The 12,625-nt window shown below is 41.5% G+C and overlaps 3 protein-coding genes across 5 annotated transcripts; 1 reads left to right on the top strand and 2 right to left on the bottom strand.

The window, feature by feature from the left end:
- Positions 1 to 642: 642 nt before the first annotated feature.
- Positions 643 to 1,796, bottom strand: LOC122024288 (GDSL esterase/lipase At1g28600-like). Of its 2 annotated transcripts, XM_042582882.1 has the most exons (4): positions 1,543 to 1,796; positions 1,252 to 1,467; positions 1,034 to 1,182; positions 643 to 960 (listed from the first exon to the last, which is right to left on the bottom strand). In XM_042582882.1, the coding sequence occupies exons 1-4, from the start codon at positions 1,751 to 1,753 to the stop codon at positions 658 to 660; spliced, it is 879 nt and encodes a 292-aa protein (XP_042438816.1). In that variant the 5' UTR covers positions 1,754 to 1,796; the 3' UTR covers positions 643 to 657. The 2 variants fall into 2 exon arrangements, with proteins under 2 accessions (XP_042438816.1, XP_042438815.1); XM_042582881.1 differs by having other exon boundaries at positions 1,034 to 1,467.
- Positions 1,797 to 5,506: 3,710 nt separating this feature from the next.
- Positions 5,507 to 8,128, bottom strand: LOC122024412 (uncharacterized protein HI_0077-like). The gene is made up of 7 exons (XM_042583037.1): positions 7,745 to 8,128; positions 7,432 to 7,673; positions 6,468 to 6,564; positions 6,091 to 6,274; positions 5,916 to 5,997; positions 5,800 to 5,845; positions 5,507 to 5,718 (listed from the first exon to the last, which is right to left on the bottom strand). The coding sequence occupies exons 1-7, from the start codon at positions 8,126 to 8,128 to the stop codon at positions 5,656 to 5,658; spliced, it is 1,098 nt and encodes a 365-aa protein (XP_042438971.1). The 3' UTR covers positions 5,507 to 5,655.
- A 109-nt stretch (positions 8,129 to 8,237) lies between these two features.
- LOC122024411 (3'-N-debenzoyl-2'-deoxytaxol N-benzoyltransferase-like) lies at positions 8,238 to 9,735 on the top strand. 2 transcript variants are annotated; one of them, XM_042583035.1, is made up of 2 exons: positions 8,238 to 9,127; positions 9,219 to 9,735. In XM_042583035.1, exons 1-2 carry the CDS (start codon positions 8,325 to 8,327, stop codon positions 9,709 to 9,711), a joined length of 1,296 nt encoding a protein of 431 aa, XP_042438969.1. In that variant the 5' UTR covers positions 8,238 to 8,324; the 3' UTR covers positions 9,712 to 9,735. The 2 variants fall into 2 exon arrangements, with proteins under 2 accessions (XP_042438969.1, XP_042438968.1); XM_042583034.1 differs by having other exon boundaries at positions 9,195 to 9,735.
- The last annotated feature ends 2,890 nt before the right edge of the window (positions 9,736 to 12,625 follow it).

The following is a 12,625-nucleotide window of genomic DNA, read 5'->3' as shown; positions in this document are numbered from 1 at the left end:
TGAAAATAAATGAAAATCAAGTTAAGCATATAATGGATGAAAATAAGTAAATAACATTATTTCTTTCTATAAATTATGTTAAAAAACAAGAATAATGTAGAATGAAAAGGGGAAAGGGACGGTGGTGAAAAGGGGAGGAGGGGAAGGAAAGAGGAAAACTTTCCAATATTTTGTTTACTCAAGAAGAGGTGATCCAAGAAAAAAACAAGAGTTTATGGCATAACTAGCCCTTTGACCATATTGTTACCAAGATATGCAAGATTAAACTACTATTTCCAACACTTTCACCCTTTAATCTTACTGAAATCAATAATACCTCCACTATTTGATCGCAAATTGCTGCTAAAAGCACGACATATATATCACTAATATCAGGATGCTTGTAGATTAATTGATGTAGAATTCATTCATGCAATAAAAGGTAAAAAAAAAACATCATTCATTCATGTTGATCCTAGAGAATGCAATCAATCAAACACCTTGTGTATCACCATGAGAATTATTAAACAGCCTCAAAGTGAAATGGGCAAACCGACAGAGAATATCTTTTCCAATCCAACATTTTAAAGCATCACGTTGCATGGCACAAATAATGCAATTTAATGATTAAACACAGTGACAATTTTACTATCAGAAAAGTGTCTCATGCCGACATGATTAATAATTGGAAGCACGAGACTCACCGTATTTGAGAGGATTAATGACGAAGTCGAATAGCTGGGCGTAGAAGTCAGCATAACGAATTGATACAGCCGGGTACTTCTTCCGGAAGCGGTCCAGCTGCCGCCGGAGCGCCGCATTGTGGTACCATGACAGGGCGTTGAACCTTCTCAGGCAGCCGGTCCGGCGGCCGTACTCGGTTGGATCAGAGGACTGATAGAGCGTGAGATACAGGGGGAAGCAGCCAACCGGCAGCACCGAAGGAACGATGAGATCAACAGCGCCAAGGCCAATCAATCGCTGTTTCAGTCAACAATCCACTTCAATTTCAGGATCTGGGGCTTAGAGGGGGGAAAAAACATATTTTGCTTACTTCAATGCCTTCGGCGACAGCTCGAGTGACATGGGGCACAAAGGAGCTCACTTTAGTGATGGACCATCCACCGAAAAGCCCAGTGTTGTAGTCGTTGCCCCCGAACTCTCCGATGACCAGAAGGGATTTGCTCAGGAAATCCCTGCATTCTGCAAGAGGAATCCTACAGGAATCAAGAAGAGAGTTAGCTGGGCGAAAGATAGCGCCAGTGGAGAGACCTTGGGGCGAGCCGCAAATGGAAGGCAGAAGCTTCTGGAACCGATCGATCTGCTCGTGGAGGGAGGCATTCACATGGAGCCCTTGGCTGAGGCCACGACGGTGGAAGAAATCGAAGGACAAGGCCGGGGCAGCGATGAAGGCGAAGTTAGCGCCGCTGTGGAAGCTCGCATTGCTGGCGGTGTTGGGCGGCAGGTGCGGCAGCCCGATCCCCTCGGCTACATGAAGACGAACGAAGAGAGAGGCATCAGAAAGGAGGGAAAGGGGGAGAAGGGGAGGGATTAGGGATTTACCGATGAAATCGATGATGAGGCGGCCATCGGAGCAGCGTCCGGTGTGGTGACCGAAGTAGGTCATGCCATATGGGAGGCCGGCGAGGACGACGTTGCCGGTGTCGGAAAGGGAGTCGCCGAAGTTGAAAAGGGCATTGTAGCACTGGGCGGAGGCGAAATGGGAGTAGCAGCAGACGAGGAAGAGGAAGAAGGAGAAGGGGAGCTTATCCATTGCCGCCCCTGTTTTCTCAAGTGTGTTTTTTTTTGGCTGTTCTTCTTATAAAATCTTTGTTTTGGCCGTCATTAATTTGTTAATTAATAACGTCCCGTGAGATTCGGGAACCTTTTTTTCGAACCCGAGATTTTAAGTAGACTTTAAATTAATTCGGTGGGAGTAATGGAGTGAGTGTTTGACTAACAGTTGATTCACAGGAGTAGACACGATCTTCCAGGTTGAGTTAGGTAAACGCAGAAGTTCTGACCGATCATGACCAAGATAAAGATAGAAGTCCGTCAAGATTGACCTAGACAACACCAAAATATCTTCAATTTCTGACAGTAAAATTCTGTCCAAGTTCCTTGTCCTGCCTGTTCTGTATAATGGTCATTTTTCAAAACAAAACTACTCGTGATTTAACTCATTACAAATGACCATGAGATCGATTATATTGGACGTCCATTGATCTAAAGATAGACAGGTGAGAAATTTACGAGGAATGAACTCGTAATAAGAAGAAATCGTAAGAGAGTGAATATTACATAGTAAGAAGGTGTAGAGAAGTGAACTCACACAAGTGCATGTGATCGAAATAAGATTTTTTGCGAACCGTATGTAGTCGAGCAGTCGATCCGACATATTTTGAATATTATTAATATTATTTTATCTTTACTATTTGTATATATTATCCTCATTAGGGATGCAAATGAATAGAGCTGATTCATGAATTTTTTGAGCCGATTAAAAAAAAAGTATTCAAATCGTATTTAAAATTATCAAATTTATGCTAAACTTGAATATACTTGATAATTTTTTGAGCCAAATTCGATTATTCACAAATCGTTCACGAACTGAATTTGAATTCAATTTTAATTATTTTAACTTAAATATATTTCAATTAAAGTTCAAATAATTCGAATCGAATTTAAATTTAAGTTATTTTAAATTATAGTTTAAAATGAGTTTCGAACCATTCAAATCAAGTTGGAACATGAATTTTATTTTGAATCGAGCTCGAGCTAAAAGTGTTTATACTTTTAAGCTTCGAATCGAGTTTCAAATATCATTTACATTTTTCGAGCTCGAACTTAAATATCAATATTTTCATATTATTAAAACTCGAGAATAATACAAACAAATCAAATCGAATAATAAAACTATGAATCAAGTAACCAATCAAGTGTCGTCCCTTGGACTACCTAGTTGAAACAATCATTTGTAAGGATTTTATCAAATATATCTAGGTGATAACTTAGCATTATTCTGCTACATCGTAGTCTCAAGGATAACACGGTATTCAGAAAAAAATGATAAATCTAATTAACATCATTGACTAGTCTTGGGGGTGACCGGCCCGACCCCTTGGAATTTTTCCATCGACTATCAAGGTAAATCGGGAAACGTGCGTGACAGATAACCTAGAAGCCCAGCATCATTTGATTGTACATCTCATTTGGAGGAAAAAATTCCTACAAATACGCTATAGCCGGAGATCGAACTGCAGATGACTGAGTGATAATATGGATGTCTTACCACAACACCATAGCTCTAGGACAAGTGACACAGTATTTGAGATACATGCTAAGGAGGATAAATACGGGGCAAACTATACATAAGTCGCAGAAGCCCCTTTCTAGATGCATCTTTGTGAAACAATAAAATCATGGATCTCACGAGATCTATCTTCTGTCCCCAAAATTTCCTGTCCCCGTCTCTCACTTATCGCTCTAGCTCATTGTCGGCGGCCTCCAGCAGCTGGCCGGATCAGAACTATACCTTGGGAGAATGTGAACCCAGAGGGATCGTTGTCGGCACGATCTACACCAAAATCCGGTCGAATCTGAACAAGCTTTCTTCTACCATCGATCCGAACTCATGCTTAGATTCAACCATATTCCGACACCAATCACACCGGCAACGATCCTCTTGGGTTCACCTTCCTCCCAAAATATAATTTTGATCGATCCGATGATCGGAAGCCACTAGCGATGGGTTGGAGGCGACGACTGAAACACGGGACCAGAACAAAATGAAATAGAGGATCCTATTTCAGATCTGGATCATAGAAGCGACATTACAGTTGTCATAAGTTGGCTTTGTTTGCTGATCACTACGTTGATCGGTTTTTTAAAATCACTACTGAAACTAGATTCCTATCTTCTGTTTTTTTCTTCTTCATCCTTTATTTGGAAATTAAGATTATATTAGTGAATTTATTGCAGGATTGAAAATAAGCGATACGGGCGAATATCGTACGTTTAAATTTTTTTTTCTTTTATAAAAATCAAGATAGAGATTCCCAGTGGAAATAATAAAACACAAATAGCTTTGTCGATTGCCTGGCTTGTAGTGTCATCCCTTAGACCGTTTCAACTAGGTAGTTCAAGGGATGACGCTTTGTCAGTTACTTGATTCATACTTCTAAGACTACCATCAACATTTCTTTAAACTAGTGTGATCGTGCACACGTTGTATGTGTAATATAATAATATATAAATTATTTGGATCTTTAAAAATTCAAATTGTTTAAATTTTCTATTGTCACCCTTATAAACCAAGAATTAATTATTTGGATAAGATTCATAGACCAATATAATAGTGACGCTAACGGGTTTCCCTATGTAAAAAATTATTTTAATTTAATATTATACTTGTCTTAGTAAAAAAAAAACTAAGAAAAGTATATTTTTTAACATCGTTGGCCTAAAATATTTATAGAAGTTTATTCGATCATAGTGTTGTCAATTCTAAGATATGGAACTAAAGAGAACTATTTTTTTTTTTATATAAAACAACCAGAGAAAATTAATGATGAGAAAAATTCATAATAATACGCTGTAGCTGAATCTCGAACTCTAGATCACTGATTGTTTCGCTTGTGAAATTACTAATAAACCTTGGAATTATTTTTAGTATAAATAGAAAAAAGGACATTAACGTAAATACATTTTAGGCTTCATCAAAGTTAGTTAGTAAAGGGGAAAATTTTTTAATAAAATAGTAAGATATAATATATAATCATAAGATATTGAGCTTTTAGACTGCCATAGCCAATAAAATTTTTTTACGAAACTAAATCAATCAACTTAAATTTGAGATTTGATGTTACTTGATTAATTATTTTTAAATAGACAAGGCAACAACTGAATCATTTTAGCTGAGACTAAAACTCTGACTCAATGATATTTCAAACTTCGAATTCATCGGTCAACTGATAATTTGGATATGTGAAAAGAAATATGTGATTAGAGAAAAACAAACCGTCCGTGAAGTGGGACAATTCTGAAGCCAACTATGACTTGTTATAAAATGTAATCATTTTTAATTTTTGATAATTCAAATATCCCGTTCTTAAGATTCAATTAATTCTAGAAATAGACGCTCTGACTCATAAACCAACCACCAGCTAAATTTGAAAAGCACGGGTGGACCATAGAGAGGTCCATAACTTCACTGATAGTTCAAACTCCCACTTGAACTACAGAAATGCTATTAGGGCATTTACATTGACATTAACGTGTGAAGCGTTAATGCTTTTTTTATTTTTTATTTTTAATTTATAGGCAATAACTAGTTTAAAGAATTGAACGCGTTAATGCTATAATACAACTAAAATATATCTACGTAGATATTAACGCTCCAAATATAACGGCATTGTGGATGTCCTAAGGAAACAAGTCATGACAAAGATTGATAAGAATGGATGCACTGACGAGCAGAGGTCATTAAAAATTGTAATGATAAAAAAAAACACTGGAGGCATTTAAATAATAATAATGGCTTAAATGGACTAAAAACAAATATATTTATCAACAAAAAGAAAACCGCAAAAATATTGTTAAAGTAGTATTAAACAATTCAACTACACAAAGGAGGAAGTTAAAAAATGCATAAATCAATTCACTCACAAGTCACAATTAGCAGTTCATTTCTGAGTTGTTCCTCTCCAGAGCTATGATGGAAGCCAGCCTATCATGGACCTGTAAACAAGTTTAAAACTTGTCATGAGTACGCGTAGTTTCGATAATAGAAACAAAAACGAAATTTTGTGTGTTTCTTGCCTCTGAGAGTTTAGCCCTTCCTTCTTGCTTTTCTGCACCATCATACCTAAAGCAAAATTAGTTTTAGCTATTGCAACTGTGAAGTCGAAGTTTAACTCGAAGATGAGATATCAAACCAGTCGCGAGGAATCCCAACTTTGTCGCGAGCTGTGTAGTTGAAGGGACCTTTCAGCTCCACGCCGTACTCCTCCAGCAGGTCTTTAAAGTGTAATCGAAACACAAAAAAAAAGGTTTAATCTGATGTGCAGTAGATTTACATTTAGATGAGCAAAACAACATGCTTTTATTTACCCTTGAAAGTAGCACATGGAGTTCTGTCCATCTTTTTGCAAACATGGAGGAACCAGTAGAGTCCAACCGCAACATGTGCCATTTCTTCCTCAGCGATCTTAGTGACTATGTATGATGTTCTTAAATCACCAAAACCTACCAACTTTTGGACAAGTCTTGGTCCTGCATCAAGACCTCTGGCTTCCTGAAAAAGGTTTCACTTGGGATCAACCATTAGATGCACTTGAATGAAATGTGTATCAGGAAGTCTTGATCAAGAGACATGTGGATTGAACAAGCTTTCATGAAGGGTCAAGCTTCAAAGCAGAAAGGGGAAATCTGATGAGCAACATAAGTGAAACGGAAAAAAAAAACCCAACATGAAAAGCTGGAAACACCTGAACTAAAGGGATCACTGCCAAGCGAGCAGCAACATCTTCAGAGGATTTCTCACACTCCCTCCATAAGAAATTGTGAGCCGGCATATCCCCATAGCTGTTCATTGTCAACGTAGGTAATTGTTTGACAACAAATAGGCAGAGAAATGACTTAATTGTAGTAGGCAGCAAGTCATTCTTAACTAAAACTCAGTCATTAGGATTCTTAAACTATCAAAACAAAATTGACTGATAGCTTGATATAAACCATGAAGTAAACAAGGAGAAGCCTCATTCTTGAATCAAGAGCACATGCCCACTGGAAAATGGAATGTACAGATTTCGCATACAAGATGCAACATAGAAGAGAGGTTAATAATTTTGGTTAAGCCTCAATCAAATCACTGCGAGAATATTTCTACTGCACACTATATTGGGACAAGAGCTGAGTGAAAGAAATTGCATTTGACCTATAGTTGATAGTAATGTTAAGTATAGCTACTGATTCTATTCTTTAACAAAAATGCAATGACTTTGGATATGCCATTAAGCTGGGGTCTGTATACAATCTCATTCTCATCAAAAGTATAATTGTCATGTTGTGGTGCACTAATAATTACTTTTGGGATATAGCCTAAAATTAGCAATGTGAATCAAGACATTTTAGCAGCACATTGCAGTTGCTTGTGTAATTTAAACAATTGATCAAAATATGTGTAAACAAACGGCTGAATTGATGCATACATTACAAGAAAACATAAACTCACTGATTATATGAATAAAAAGGTCAACATATTCCCCCACTAAATTCAAATATGATAATGCATTCGAACACTTCTCTTCCTAAATCAATCTGCCTTCATTTTGCATTTTACAATTGACAGTGAAGTTAAATAAAAAAAGCAATCGTATATTCAAAATCCCATAATAACATGAAGAAAATTTGCTGAAGGATTTCTTTGGTATGTACGCATTCAATCAATACCTGAAGCCGAGCTCATTGAGCCTCTGAGAGCACCAGGAGAAATGCCGGCTTTCATCATCGGCAACGCGAGCAAAGTCAGCAAAAAATTCATCACCAAGCTCCTCCCTCAACGGCGAGAAGCGAACCACAGTATCCCACGCCAGGTCGATGGCGTTAAGTTCGACGTGGGCTAAATTGTGAAGCATGTAGGCGTTGAGAGGCAATCCTGCACTCTTGTGTGAAGGAATCTCCTTGGGCGGCACCTACAAACAGCCGATAGAAAAACAGTGACAACCAAAATAAGTATCAAAAAGAGAAGAATTATTGTTCTTACCAGAAGGGGCTTCTCTGGCCGGGCAGGGCGGGCAGGGGGGACGGCGGAACCGACGGGAATCTCGCGGCGGCACCAACGAGAGTACGCGAGATGGGAGAGGCGGGACTTGGTGAGGGGATCGGCAGTGGAGAGGACCGTGGCGGCGCACTCGGAGAGAGAGGACGCCGGCATGGCGATGGGATCGTGTGGAGGGGAAGGCGACGGGCCGTGGCTTCCCCAGGAGCGGCTCTCATTGGGCGGAGCGTCGCGCCAGGAACGGAGGCCGGGCCACGGTCGCACCTGCGAAGGGGCGGGGGCGACGGTGCCGAAGCTGAGGGCGCGGACGAAGAAGAGGTTGCGAGCGGCGAAGCAGCGAGGACGCAGGCGGAGCACCACCTGCGGCATCGCCGTGTCGCCGATACTTGTTCAGTGATGATTAGGGTTGACGGTTCATATGGATCGGTTGGCGATTTAAATCCCACTAAGCCGGAAGAAACCGGGTTCAATGTTACCTACTCCCGTAGCCGGCCATGGCTCTGCAACCTCCACGTAGACTCGGTGTCTGTTATTAAAAGCTCCGGCGGACGGCGAATTCTTGGACATGAAGATGAACATCGAGATCTTGAGCACCGCCATCGTCTACCCATCTTCACCATCCTTCCAGCCGCTTCCCCTCCCCCTTTCCCACCTCGACACCGACCGCATCCTCCACCTCCCCTTCCGCACCCTCCGCCTCTACGCCCACGACGCCGCCGACAGCTTCGCCTCCGCCCTCCCCGCCGCTCTCGCTCTTTATTTTCCACTAGCCCTCCCCCTGCGCCACCGCCCCTCCGACTCCCGACTCCAAGTCGACGATGCCCCTCTCGCCGGCGTGTCCCTCACCCGCGCCGCCTCCCCTCTCACCCTCTCCGACCTCCGTGCCGCCCAACCGGGCGCACTCCTGCTCGACCAGTTCGCCCCTGATCCGACCGCCGGCGAGGCTCTCGCCCGTCCGCTCTCCATCCAGCTGACGGCGCTCGCCTGCGGGGGTCTCGCCGTCGGTATGTGCGTCCACCACGCCCTCTGCGACGGTGCCGGCGCCACCCAGTTCCTTAGCACCGTCGCGGGGTTGGCCCGGGGAGCGGGACCTCCAACCGTGTCACCGGTGTGGGCCCGGGCGGAACTGCTCGGACCGAGGACCCCGCCCCGGATGGAGGCTCCTCTGCTTCGCGAAGTCTTGGGGTTTGACGACAACGTGACCATCGACGGGATCTACGACAGGGAGGCGAAAACAGGGTCTTTGGTGAGGGAGTGCTTTCCTGTGAGCGAAGAGCACTTGAACCGCTTCAGAAATCAGCTCGCCGAGGAGGCTTCCATGAGCTTTACCTCATTCGAGGCCTTGAGCGCTTACATATGGCGTGCCAGGTTCGTCTCCTTCTTCATTTCCGTGATCGAGATTGTCGATTCACTATCGATTAACTTTACCATACAGAATCAAAGCAAGTGGAATTCGTAGTGATGCAGTGGTAAAGCTTGTGTACTCCATGAACATAGTGAAACTCCTCGATCCTGCGCTTCCTCGAGGCTACTGGGGCAATGTCTGCGTCCCGGTGTACGTCCACCTCGCTGCCGGCGAACTAATCGAGCAACCAGTGTGGAAGACGGCAAAACTAATCAAGGAGAGCAAGAACGGCGTCAGCGACGAGTACGTGAGGTCCTACGTTGACTTTCAGGACCTTCATTACGCCGACGGGATCACCGCCGGAGATCGCGTGAGTGCCTTCACCGATTGGAGGCACTTAGTCCACCGCGACGCCGACTTCGGCCTGGGCGGGCCGGTGAGCGTGATGCCGCTCACCTGGAGGTTGCTCGGCAGCTCGGAGCCCTGCTTCTTCTTGCCCGGTGACATGGGGAACGAAACAGAGAAGAATGCATTCAAGGTGGTTGTATCACTGCCGGAGAAGACGATGCAGGGATTGAAACAGAGCATGAAGGTGTTTGCAAGCTAATAATATTAAATTTAATAATAAAAATGAACTTTTATATTTCCTCAAAAAAAAAAAAAAAAACACACGCTGGTTCCACTTATTTTCACGATGAACACTTCCTATTTTATCTCGATAAATATTTCCAATCCCGTGATGAGGGATGGAATACCAGAAGTCGAAGAACTATGGGAATCGCGGGTAAATACGGAGTGAAATCGTCAACAAACGGACTTGCCCCGACGATACCTACTCCATATGATTAAGTTACGAACGAAGAGAGAGAGCAAAATAGTGGCATAACTGGGCGAAAAAAAAAACATATGAGACAATGTGCCCGTGTTGACGGTGGTAAAAGATGATTTATATATTTTTGTCAATTTATTTTATAGTTAACCCATAAAAGATAAATTATGAATAGTTATTAATTTTTAAAATAATGATTAATATATGAGGAAGATATTTATCTCGGTTATATCAAATTTCGAACTTTAAATCTCATGATGGTAATACCTCATATGTTAATTACTAGACCATCCCAAGGGGATCAATATCCACGTGTACATGTATCAACAAAGAGAGTGATCTCTTTTATAATATCTCTCGTAATTTTTAATACCAGAACAATTAGTACATACAAATCCCAAATCTAACTAGATAGAAATTCTAGCACCAATTTATCTAAATCCACATCTATGGTGGAAGTGAACAAGAGTCTTTACCTAACTTCCTCTTCTCCGATGATGGCAGCAAGTTTTCTAACAGCAAGGTTTTCAGTCGTGTGTCAACAGGAAATTCTTCAACTTTGGATCAACAGTGACTAGGTATTAAGGTAAGGTGTAGAGCATTTGATATATGCTATAGGTCATGATTTTGATTCAATTATTTTAGATAGATGATGATGTGTATATTAATTCTTGTGGGAAGAATGATGGTAATATGATTAGGGTTTTGCCCTAATTTAGAGTTAGAGATTTTATTTAGCTATTTAGAAAAATTGTAGCTAAATAAAATGTATTTCTATTCGTGACACGGACTTTGACGCGAGACGAGTATCTCGACGTCGTATTTGGACCAGTTCGGACTTTTCGATTCGAGGCGGGTACTTTAACTTTATGTCATTTGATATGCATAATAATGTCTTTAACAAATAGCAACGATTGTGTTTTCTTATTTGTTTCGGTTGATCACTACCGATCCGTTACATGCTTGTTTGTTTATTTACTATGCACATTATGTTAGTATTTATCTAATTATACATACTTATAGAGGTAGTGACACAACTATGTTATTTGTTAAGTTCAGGACCTAGGGTTTTTGATACCTTATCTGATCTGTGTACCTTTGATTTGATTCATTGTCCTATGGTACACATTTTATATTTATGTATGGATATTGCTATGTTGTTCAGGATATTGTCATGTTTAGTGTCATGCATCATCTCGCATGATTGCATGCTGTGCGATAGTTTGCTCCATTATTGTCGAGCACATCGCCAGTTATATATATCTGTACACACCACCACTCATGGGTTAGTGGTATATCAGACAGGTGTGTGGCAGTTCTGTTGTTTGGCTCCGTTGATAGTAGCGTGTGATGGTTATGCTGTTTGGCTCCGCTGGTTTAGTGTAGCAGCGTGGTAGCCGGTAAGCGATTGGACTCTGTTTGGCTCCGTTGGTCCGCTCATGGGTAGTGTGACGCAACGTGGTAGCCGACAGAGATTCCTCCACATCATCGTGTACCGGGAGATGAGAGCATTGAGCTCCCCCATTTATGATTCGGGGTAGGATGATAGGTGTACTCCGACAGCATCCCGTCCACTCGGTCACTCATCAGGAGCAGTGATGGCAGAGTGCACGGTTGTCACAACCCTACCCACTCAGTCTCACCATTGTGTGTGAGATGGTTGCTTAGAAAGCATGACATTGCATCGTATGCATGATGCATTTATTGCTTATGTTCTTTGCGTTGCTTTGCTGTTTATATGGATCGTATGATTGACATGCATCTGATTTATGACACTCTCGGTCTGACGACCTTGTTGTACTTGTACCTTTGTCCTGGTTAGTACATTTTTCTCCTGCTTTATTCAGTTGCATTTATCCTTTTTGTATCAGGAGACTGTACGCATGATTAGTGTTGGATGTTATTTTCTTTATTATGCATATCAGTTGATACACACTGAGTGTTGGACTCACACCCTCCTCCGTTGTTATTTTCAGGTTGACGTTGTTCGGAGGGTTCAGTCGCTAGTCCCCTGTAGTCCACGAGGATGTTTATTTGTCTTTTGGTGTTCTTTACTAGACTATGTTGAGACTTGTTCTATTTTGATACACTTGGATCTTATATGGATTTTTATTTGTCGATGGGTTTGGATTGGATATGTTTTACTACATGCCTGCCTAGACGACAGAAGAGGTGAGTTGATGTTATCGTCGGATTTGAGCTTTATGGGTGTAGTGGAGTAGGACATCGGTTTTGTGCTTTATAGGTGTAGTTGAGTAGGGTTGTTTTTGAGTCTTATTATTATTGTGCTAGTTTGTTAACTATTAAACTGCGTGGATGTCTGTGTGTTGTGCTTATATTATTGTTATTGTTCCGGCCGTGTTGGCTGATGTATGTGTGGCCCTGGGGGTGATGTAGAAAGTTTCAGATTGTCCGCTGTACAGGGGAGATGTTGCCGAAATTTCTTCGGACAGGAACTCTTCCGGGGCGTGATAATTTATTTGGTATCAGAGCAGTTAGCACATATCATGAGTAGGGGGAGGATTAATTGTTCATTTATATCAATGGTGGAGCTAGTCCGAATGATCTGCTCGAGGTATAGGCTACAAGTGCAATTGTCGACACAAACACCCGTGCTATTTTCCTCTATTTCTCTTTTTTTTTTCCTTTCCCTATTATAAATCTAAGTTTTTTTCTTTTTCGGCGTCATTGG

This window comes from Zingiber officinale, chromosome 9B (genome assembly GCF_018446385.1).
Source record: "Zingiber officinale cultivar Zhangliang chromosome 9B, Zo_v1.1, whole genome shotgun sequence".
In the NCBI taxonomy this organism is placed as follows: domain Eukaryota; kingdom Viridiplantae; phylum Streptophyta; class Magnoliopsida; order Zingiberales; family Zingiberaceae; genus Zingiber; species Zingiber officinale.
This window is presented reverse-complemented; position numbering and strand designations above follow the sequence as displayed.

Excerpts from the sequence above, each read along its gene's own strand:
- LOC122024288 (XM_042582881.1), bottom strand. The coding sequence starts at position 1,753 with ATGGATAAGCTCCCCTTCTCCTTCTTCCTCTTCCTCGTCTGCTGCTAC. Across the intron at positions 1,468-1,542 it reads CCTCATCATCGATTTCATCG|CCGAGGGGATCGGGCTGCCG; the intron begins GTAAATCCCTAA and ends GTCTTCATGTAG. Across the intron at positions 961-1,033 it reads CTGTCGCCGAAGGCATTGAA|CGATTGATTGGCCTTGGCGC; the intron begins GTAAGCAAAATA and ends TGACTGAAACAG.
- LOC122024412 (XM_042583037.1), bottom strand. The coding sequence starts at position 8,128 with ATGCCGCAGGTGGTGCTCCGCCTGCGTCCTCGCTGCTTCGCCGCTCGC. Across the intron at positions 6,565-7,431 it reads CTCAATGAGCTCGGCTTCAG|CTATGGGGATATGCCGGCTC; the intron begins GTATTGATTGAA and ends GACAATGAACAG. Across the intron at positions 6,275-6,467 it reads CAGTGATCCCTTTAGTTCAG|GAAGCCAGAGGTCTTGATGC; the intron begins GTGTTTCCAGCT and ends AACCTTTTTCAG.
- LOC122024411 (XM_042583034.1), top strand. The coding sequence starts at position 8,325 with ATGAAGATGAACATCGAGATCTTGAGCACCGCCATCGTCTACCCATCT. Across the intron at positions 9,128-9,194 it reads GCTTACATATGGCGTGCCAG|AATCAAAGCAAGTGGAATTC; the intron begins GTTCGTCTCCTT and ends TTTACCATACAG.